Raw genomic sequence first — 10,178 nt, 5'->3', positions numbered from 1 at the left:
TTCTGATACAAATTCTAATACACGTATATGCTTATTGCCACTAATAGACCTATCAGTCTGTATTAGTCTATTAGGTCTATCAGTTTGTATCAGCCTATTAGTCCTATCAGTCTGTATTAGTCTATTAGTCTGTATTAGTCTATTAGGTCTATCAGTGTGTATTAGTCTGGTAGGTCTATCAGACTGTATTAGTCTGATAGGTCTACCAGAGTGTACTAGTTCTATCAGAACCAGTGCAAGTTCGAACAAAGCAATGAAACATGACAACACATTTTATTATCAGGGTACACAGGCAAATTCCTCTGGCTGACAGAAATCTGGCTGAATAATTTAATGTTACATCAGTTCGTAACCTGATTAAGAACGAATGAATAAATTGCAATGCGAATCCACAAAATAGCTGCAGCATGCAATCAGAAAAGCTCGCCAAACCTGTACGGTCCAGCCGTAGGTACATATCGAGCGCATTAATGGCCGATTGAACACCATTCCCATTTCGATGCAACTTCAAAACGGCATTCACCGTTCCGCAAAACGCGATTCGAATGGAGTCTCTTCTTCGTGAGGCATTGCGTTGAGAATGAACAAAGTAGTCCGAAGCGGCGAGGTGACGGGTCAAAGATGGGTCGGGCGGCGGCCCGGATCACATTTGTCAATGTTCGGCGGGCGCTAGACACATCGCCAACACTTCTGAATGACGTGATGCACACGCTTTCTTCGATGTCAGGCGTTCGATGTCAGCATAGCAGACAGAGGAAAGATGTCCGGAGCCGCGAGGTGACGGGTCCATGATGGATCGCGCTGCGGCCTGGTTCATACTTGCCAAAGTTAAACGGGCGTTAGACACATCTCCAACACTTCTAGATGACGCGATGCACACGCGTCTGATGTGAAATAACGCTAGAAGCCGCTTCCTTCTAACCGTCTTCCCGAACGTACACACACGACAGCCGCACTTTGATGGGTGAGCCTCATTTCACAGACGATCGCCCCTACACCCCCTCTTGCTCCTGTCACGTGATCGCAGAGGTCGTGACGTCGACAAAAAGTCACGTGACAGTTTGTCAGGTGACTAACTGTCCAGAGCGAGCGAGGGAGTGAGAAAAAGAGAGAGAGAGAGAGAGAGAGAGAGTTTTTTTTTTTCTTTTTTTTTCTTGTTTCCGTTGTTTCGTGGTTTCGGGCGTCGCGTTCGTGCGTGGCGGTCGATCGTTCCGAGCGCGCGGCTGGCCTTGCGCGCCGGGAAGGTGACGCCCACATGTGGTAGTTATTAACCTTACCTGTTCCTGCATCTGGCTCTCCATGCTCCTTCGAGGCTCACATGTGGTGTTGGTTATGTTTCTCCCGTCCTGTTCATAGCTAAAAGCGCTCGGCACAACGCACGCGCATGGAGCTTTCACATGTGGTGATGGTTTACTTTCTGGAAAGGAATCCCTCAAAATAAAGTGAACACAAAAATGTTTTTGCTCTTGTGTGGTCCTTCCGTATACCGGAGCACAGAACGCGCACGTTCAGTCCACCGCAAGAACTCGCATTTGCACGCTGGTCTTCGACGACATGCAACGATGAGCGACTCTGCTGATCGGCAGAAAATTGTTTTGGAGAAGTACTTGCAAGGGCTGCATCAAGAAGACGGCTACTGGCATGGCTACTTGAAGTCAAATGATGAGGTTCAGCATTTTGAAAGGTCCTTGGCTGCTGTGAACGTTAAGTACTCCGTGCGAACGTCAAAAGAAGTCAGCAACTCACGCAAAGGTAAGCATAATTCATGGACTTGCCTCTGGCCTAGTACAATTGCCGCAGTTTAAAGTAGGTCCGACGAAACCCAAAATGCAAAGTAGAGTTTCACGCGACGGAGCTTTTACCATTGAATGTTTTGGGTTACGTAAAGCCGGCGAGTGGTTCGATCAGCGCCAAGGTATACGTAAGCGGCTGAACGATCACAGTTCGCATCCGCAGACCGCTCCCGCCAGTGCAACTGCATGTCGTAGCTGCTAGGCTGTTCGCACAATCACGACACAACCCCTTCCCGCTGGTAATCAAGCGGCTGTCTTCATTGCCGGGTGCTGACAGCGATTTATCGTGCACGTTAATTGTTCACGCCAATACAGATAGGCGGCTGATTACACAAGCGGGAAGGGGTTGTGCCGCACTTGCGGGAACGTACGGACACCCTAGCAGACAACTGCACTTGCAGGTCCGTTAAGCGCATGCGAACTGCATCTATATTCTCGCTCATTTCGCAGCCTTCTACCCTGATAAAGCGCTGATCGACCCGCCGGTCGATGCTCGCGCGACGTTATTAAAAAATCGGCGGCTGTGCGTGTATCAGACGCGTAATTCACAGTGAATGCATCCCCGACCAGCGGAACCCGAAACTGAAATTAAATTGACGTTCTAAATTAGTAGAGTCGACGCCCTTTGTAATCTAAACTAACTAAACATCCACAGCTGGTCAAAAATAATCCCGAGCCCTCCACTAATCCACGCCTCATAGTCCAGCTGTAACTTCAGCACGTTAAACCCTTGGTTAAACTGCACAATCAATCAATCAATCTCGGCAAGAGCTGCCCGCCAAAAGAACTATGCTTTTCTTTTGTGTTCAATATAGCAAGAAGTACATGTGCATTCATATAAACAAATGTTCCAAACTTCGATTAAAAAAATTACATATATATGTATGTATGTATATAAAATTAGAACGCACATACTGCAGAAAATTTTTCTTTAATTGCCAACTGACGTGAAACGCACGGAAGGGTCAGGTTTCAACAATAATTTGTTGATGATGCACAGACGTAAAGCAGCAACATACGCATTTTTTTTAAATTGTAGCATAGCACGTAACTGTACTTTGGCTCCGTCAGCCGTTAACTTTTTTGTTTTCACTTGACCACATCGTCACTTTAATTTCCGTTTCTGGTTCCCTGCCATGGCTCTAAAATTTTTACAGTGGAACATGTTGGACGCAACTCCAATTTCATTTTCAGGTTACGTCTGCAGACGCAACTCAAAATATTGGGTTAAAGTTCCCTCAGATGTAACAATTTAATTTTCATTATGGGTCCCGTCAAAACTCCATAGACACTAGCTACGTTTAAATGAAGGGTCTTTCATAAACTTTTCATAAATAGTCTAGGGTAAGACTGTTTGAAGGGTAAGAATGAGCAAACTGTTTGGCTAATACCATGCACAATTTTCAACGTTAACGTGTCCCCTTTTAGAGACTACACATTATTTAACATATCGGCACTTACTTTTACATAGCTTTTTTACTTTTAGAGAGCTTAAAATATAATTTATTAGCCTTATCGAAGTACTCGCTCGTTACTTCAAAGTGAGAGGTTGTTTTCTCATAAACACAAAATGAGGCTTTTAAAAACTATTTTGCTCTTTCTTTTCAGGCAACGTGGTTTTCTCTACGATTCACTGTGGCCGTCGAATATCAGTTGACAACATACCATTCCGTGTGGTCAAGCAAACTGCTAAAGTATGCATCTTTGGAGTGGAATACTACAAGAAAACTGAGCAGCAAAAGGACAAGGCATGTATATTACATACTAATGAATGTGAAAATTTCCTGCACCCTCATTTGTGCCGGTTCCACTCAAAGCCTAATTCATACATGGTGAAACAAAACAAGTGAACTCAGTGGCATGACTTTTCGAGTAACAAGTAGTCACAACAAGCCATACCCACGACTGCCTACCACCTCGCCACCAGTCTAAGGCTTTCATGTTCAACTTGGCATAAATGCTTTGCTACTCCAGCGTTGTTCCCACATTCACCCTTTTGTGTGTAAGCTTGGTTTACCGAGGCAGCAAAACGGCAAAACCATGTACAAAATCGGTTCTCTTGTCGCTTGTTGCCGCATGAACAAGGTAGCAGGCTGCTTTTAAAAGTCAGAGGGGTTTCAACAGGGAAGACGGAGAGCAGTCGCGTTGGTTTGGACATTTCGGTTCTTTGCATTGGGCTAGTGTAGCAGCAGTTGGCACAAACGCAAAAAGAAAAAAGGACGATATGAATGAGAGTATGTGATTTCACCAAGCTTACCCACTGGTGCACAGGTCACCAGTGATCCACCACACAATGGCAGTGCCCACAATACTGGCATATTTATTGGGAAGCAATTGAGCACTAATGCTTTCACATTCACTAAATCGTAGAGTGCTTACGTGTCCAAGTTGCGCTAACGAAAAAGTAAAAAAAAAAAAAATCTTGGGTGCATTGAAGCCTTTGCTCCCTTTTTTTTTGTGCACTAGGTCACAGGATGCCACACTGAACATATTTGGGTACTGGTTCTTTGCCATATTAGTGCATCACGAATAAAAACATCTCTCTCTCTTGAATTTACAGGGCTCAACAGCTACAGACTGGCCTAAAGAAGTCTTCCAGAAGAAGAGAATCCTGCTCCAAGGGACAAAGAAAAAAGGGTGCACAGCAACCCTACATTTCAAGCATGTAGAACTTTATCCCGACTTCAAGGTAATTGTGTGCAATTGTTGGTGTAAAAATTTCAGCTGAGGTGTTTCGATCTTTCACACACAACTATCTTTTTTCTCTTTCAATGTTTGCTTTCATAAGTTCGACTTGTAACGGTTACTTGCCCATTGTTTGGATCTGAACAAGGAAAGTTAGATGCAAGCATTTTTATATAACTAATCTCTCAGAATGAGATGTAAAAGCTTGGTTAAGAGCTGCACATACACAGCCTACAAGTAAGTAAATGTCACAGTTTTTTATAAATTATGAGGTGCCTAAAATGTTCACTTCCAAATAATTGTGCATAGTGCAATCATTTGTTCCTTGCTCAATGAATTTTATAGCTTCCTTAAGATGCTAGTTATCAAAGTTTCTTTATGATGCAATTCTCCTAATTGGATCCAGCTGCACAAGAGCTAAAATTTCTCAGCATCTGTTGCATTACATTTCATCACTTGCAAATTGTTCCAGATAACATGTATTATACCCATTTCATACATAACTGTGTTTCATAGCATGTCGTCATAACTGTTTTAAACACCATTTTTTTACTGTTATTGCAGTCTAGTTTACACCTTCTATTTGAATGATATGTTGATTTCACTTATTAGTTTTGTTGGTCAGCACGGCTACCTTTACCTCTGCAATAATGTAAATGGCTCTTACAAGTTCTCTGAAAAAAAAAAACATTTTGCTGCAGGCTTCTATAGTAATCTGAGAAACTTAACTTCTACTGACTGAATAGTGCTAGCACATTATGTAATCTTTTTTGCATTCATAGCCCAGTGCCCATGAGATGAAAGCCATTGTGATTGAGGTATACGTTATAATCCATAATGCCTAATTTTCAGGCGGACATACCACAGCCATGCGGCCGAAATAAGAAAGAGAGGCTCAAGTCGGACAAGGCCAGACAGCTGAACGAGGCACTGCAAGCAAAGCAGGCAGTAAGCACTGAATGCAGGGTATACGTTGCAGTTGCTGACTTGGACTCTCATTGCAATCATGGTTTCGATGAAATTGAAGCCTTCAGCCAGGGTGTAAACAAGGACATTGCGGAGAGGATTGAAATGCTTGTGAGGGAAGGAATTACATCTGTGCCAGATGTGAAAAAGTGCCTTCTTTACTATGTGCGTGATGTGCTTTTCTCAGGAAAAGAAAAGCCTGATACCAGTAGCAGGGCATTCTACCCTACAAACAGAGATGTGAGCAACCACATTCAGGCAGTCCTGAGGAAAGACCGCTTCAGCACGATAGACCAAGAGAATGCTGGCGACTTAGTTAAAAAAATCAGCAGCGAGCAACCAGACAGCTTTGTCCTCTACCGCCCATACAGGGCACGCAGCTGCGTAACCAGTACTGAATCGGAGAATGTGGAAGAAGTTGTCGCCAGTGAGTGTGAGGAAACGCTGCTTTTCTGTTTTCAGTCCAAGTTTATGAACACCATGCTCTTAAAGTACGGCAGTGCAGTTGTATGTTTAGATGCAACGCACAAAACGAGTGATTATGCGTTGCCTTTGTTTCTTCTGGTTGTCAAGACACCATCAGGGTACGCAGCTGCTGGCACTTTTATAGTGCAGTTTGAAACATCTTTCTGCATTGCTGAAGCCCTGAACATTTTCAAACAGTGGGGCAACAACTTTTCCCCACAGTACTGGATGGTGGACTATAGCAATGCAGAAATCAGTGCCATCCGGCAGGTGTTTGTGAACAGCAGGGTAACGATCTGTGATTTTCACAGAATACAGGCATGGCAAAGGTGGCTCCGAAGAAAAGAAAATAACATTTCTCATCCAGAGCATGCCCTGCAGCTAATGAAACGCCTGGGCAGTGCTTTAAATGAGGGCGAGTTTGAGAAGGCACTTAAAGACCTAGTTAGCTCAGAGTACTGGAACAACGAAAAATATCGCAGCTACTTTGAAACGGTGTGGCTAGGTGTGAAGGAGCTGTGGGTAATGTTTCATAGACTTGAATTTGACGTTGTTCTAACGACAAATAACGGCATTGAAGCCCAAAACAGGGTGCTCAAGGCCCACTATGTCAAAAGTGCGAGTGGAAAGCGGTCACTGACGTCTCTGATCGCAGCAGTTGTTTGTGGCTACCTTCCTGACAACGAGAAAAAGTTCCACGAGTCGACAATGAGGCAGTCATCACTGTACAGACAGTACAAAGACGCTGTCCCCGCATTTCTTCACAACCGGCCCCACAGCTTTATTAGGCACATGCTCAGGCGGCTTGTAAATGCAGAGGAGTATACACGCTCTGACATTAGGGAACTGCCTACTGAAGGTGCGTTTGCTGTTCAGTCGGAAAGAGACGACGATGAAGCGCACACAGCTGAGTTCTGCAAGCCTCTGTGCACTTGCCCTGACTTTGCCAAGCACAAATACCCATGCAAGCACTTCTGTGCTGTTTTTAAGCACATTAGTGGGTGGTCGTTTGCATCTCTCCCAGATAGTTACCGTAATCGGCCCGAAATTACTTTGGGCAGCTGTCCACCATCAGATACATCCTCTGATGTTCTTGATCTCGTAGAGCTGCCTGTTTTTGAGGCCCCTCAGCAGGCTCTGCATTCCGAGAGAGAAGCTCTAGGAAATCCGGCAGCATCAGTGCTGCGAAAAGCCATAGCTGAAGAATGGGAAAAGTGCAGCTCCCTTCTTCATTACTGTCATGACGTTGATGCACTGTTGGACACCAAGAAAATGGTTGAATCAGCGTTTCGTAGGTTAGCTGAATGTGTGCCACACAGTTCAGGTCTTCAAATTCGAGGCTCACCAACCAAAGGATGCTCATCTTTGAAACCCCTTCCAAAGCGGAAACGCCTATAGTGCACTATCCTTAGCTGACTTGCGAGTGGTATATGAACTCTTTCCAAGTTGTCCACAAAATGCTTTGCACTCAAAAGGCCATGAAAGCAAAATACAAGTTGTGAAAGATTTGGTGTTTTACAGTGCCTCCAGCACTTGTCAGGCAGCAAACAATGCCTTATTCACTGAGAAATTAAACAATTTAAGTCTAAATTTTCTCCCGGTGCATTGCATGTTTCGCGACATCAGCGATGCATATGTAGGGTAGGTTCCTAAAACAAAAGTGTGTGTTGACTAAGCTTGCTGCAAACGGCGAGACGTGTCATTTGTTGTCTTTATTTACCGTCCACGTTCCTATGTGGCACAATGATACCGCGCAAAGACAGCTGTCCACACTCGCTTTGTTTTTGACCGGATGTGTACCTGGCTTATTTTTGTACAGTTCATAGTAATCGTTTCGTGAAACACTGGTTATGCTCGACAAACAGAGTTACGTAAGTGGCAATGTAGCTTATGCCAGTTAACAGTGTCGTGTCAGACAAGCCCATTGTGCTCGACGGCTCCGCAGCTTCGGCCAGCATTGTGCGTCCCGTTAGCACTGGTGCTTTTAAGTTTATGTTTGTAGCTTTCATTGTTTATTTTATCATTCTTACCGCTATAAAAGGAATAGGCACCAAACTTGGATGCAAATATCTCATTTTACACGCTTACGACCCCTGTTGAATTTGTGTTGCACTTTGTCGGCATCAGCCAATCGCAACAAGCTGCTCATAATGCATCATACAGTGCGAAAAAGTAGCTAGGGTGTTGCATGCCTTTTCTGTTTTGCTTATTAATAGCTTATTTGAGTGAAGCTTGCGCCTAAAGTGGTTATTGTAATGAGGCACTTTTTCAAATAAACCAAACTTGCATTTTGTCTTCATGGCTTCTTTAATGTTACATTTACACTGAAATTTTGACACAGATATCCCGGGAGTGTGTTTTTTGCTGAACTGAACTCCCTGTTCTAAGGACAGTGGCTTGCATGATATGTTCGTGCTCACTTGAGTTCAAAAATGTTCCATCGGCAGGCTGTGTCATCAACTGATATGTATGTAGTTTTGGCGTCATTACTGTATCTATGCCACATGCTAGTTTTTCAACTGCTATAACATTAAAAGGGTCACTTGAGAGAAATTAAATTCATCAACAAAGTACTGGTCTGTAGTATATGCTTAGCAGTCCTCAAATAATAGATATTTGTGTAATGTACATGCTTTGTTCAAGTTTATCAGAGGGGTGTTGCCTCCACGTGTGGCATACATGTAAGCTATACATGCTAATGTATTGGAATTTACCTGACTTCGTGCCTTTTGTATTTTGAGAACCAACTCTTCTCTTTACTGTGTTTTTCTAACTGACCATGGAACAATTTTTGTGGAGGCTTTGTGCAATGCCCGCGAGTTTTAATTTCACAGAGGTGCAGTGTCCTAGTATCTGTACAGCGAAGTGCAAGTGGTCTTGTGTTCTTTGATTTTTATTTTATTACTCCACATAGGATTGTTTACCTGTGTATATATTAGTCTGTCTTTCGGTGTTATTTAACTTTGAATATGTTTGTACACCCACATGTACCTGAGGCCTGCTCTCAAATAAATTGGTGTCTGCTCAACTATCCTGTCTCACAGATCTGTAGCATTGTTGAGTGCAGTTAAGTGGCTTATAAGCTACAGCTTAGACAGTCATTACCATTTGAATGCTTTCCACTGTTAAGGCAGAATTACAGGTACAAACAAGCAGTCAGTCACATCACCAATAAACTACCTACCTGCAAGATATTGCACTTTTTGAAGTAAAATATTCTTTGGTTTTTCTCGTGTTTGAAGTGTACTTATTGAATTCTAATTTTACTTTCGCAGTTAATGGCCTGTTTGCACATGTGCTGATTTTATATTTTATATATTTTGTTTTACCAGCAGTTTCTCTAAAGCATGTGGGAAATGCTTGCTGTCATTTTAACTCTGCCTGATTAACGTAAAGTTGTGATGTACAGCAGCGGCAATTAAACATCGCAACTGTATCCGCCATAATGCAAGCATAATGTTTGGTACAAAATTTCTTTACAGCAAGGCTCTTTCAGTTGTTGCTGACACGCAAAAAAATGTAAAGTTCCTTTCAGGCTTCGGTAATGGTTGCAACTAACGTTAGTGCAGTAGAAGTATGGCGGTTTCACAATTAATATGTAAAATTGGTTGCGAACTAGGAATACTCTTACTAACACTGCGAAACTATGCAGGTCATTACATTAACTTTGTTTTAGTGCGGCTTGAAATAAAATTGGAGAACAAAGAGCAGAATGCACATGGACACTTCAATACCCAGAGGAGGATATATATCAAAAGGCGGGGGTAAGCGCAAAAGAGTTTAAGCGGAGGTTGTTCAGTTAACATGCCTGAATTATAGCAGCCCTAAAAGGGCACTTGTAAAGTGGCCATTTAGTGCAGTGTAATTGCTGTATTTTTGTAAATCTGAAATTCGAAGCTGTTACTAGCTACAGAACCTACTTTTTGTCGTTCATAAAGCTAGGTTATGACGTCCTAGTAATTGGCAGAAGTCTTACCTTTATGCTGGAATAGAATAAGTGCACGGGAGAGGGATGAAGTAAACAAGCGTCCTGCTGTCAACATGGTCTCCGTACCCTTTCACCACCTCCGGTGCCATCTTTCGTCCCCGCAACGCGCAGCATGTTACGCGCGTACCAGCTCCGTTGAGCGAAACAACCTCCCTCGGGCGCTAACCGAACGCCAAAGCGATCGTAACTGCCAGCGCAACCGCGCGTTGCTTGCAGCGGCTGCCTGCAACAATCGCTGCCATGCAAGCATCGCACTTCACCGCCGAGTGCGCTGACATGAA

The 10,178-nt window shown here is 43.5% G+C and overlaps 1 protein-coding gene across 1 annotated transcript; it reads left to right on the top strand.

Moving 5' to 3' along the window:
• The first annotated feature begins 1,112 nt into the window (after nt 1-1,112).
• On the top strand, nt 1,113-8,928 carry LOC144138167 (uncharacterized). The gene is made up of 4 exons (XM_077670319.1): nt 1,113-1,752; nt 3,402-3,541; nt 4,354-4,482; nt 5,331-8,928. The coding sequence occupies exons 1-4, from the start codon at nt 1,455-1,457 to the stop codon at nt 7,305-7,307; spliced, it is 2,544 nt and encodes an 847-aa protein (XP_077526445.1). The 5' UTR covers nt 1,113-1,454; the 3' UTR covers nt 7,308-8,928.
• Nucleotides 8,929-10,178: the final 1,250 nt, after the last annotated feature.

Source organism: Haemaphysalis longicornis, unplaced genomic scaffold, assembly GCF_048455015.1.
Source record: "Haemaphysalis longicornis isolate Haplotype H1 unplaced genomic scaffold, Haemaphysalis longicornis Haplotype H1 scaffold_5, whole genome shotgun sequence".
Taxonomy (NCBI): Eukaryota; Metazoa; Arthropoda; class Arachnida; order Ixodida; family Ixodidae; genus Haemaphysalis; species Haemaphysalis longicornis.
This window is presented reverse-complemented; position numbering and strand designations above follow the sequence as displayed.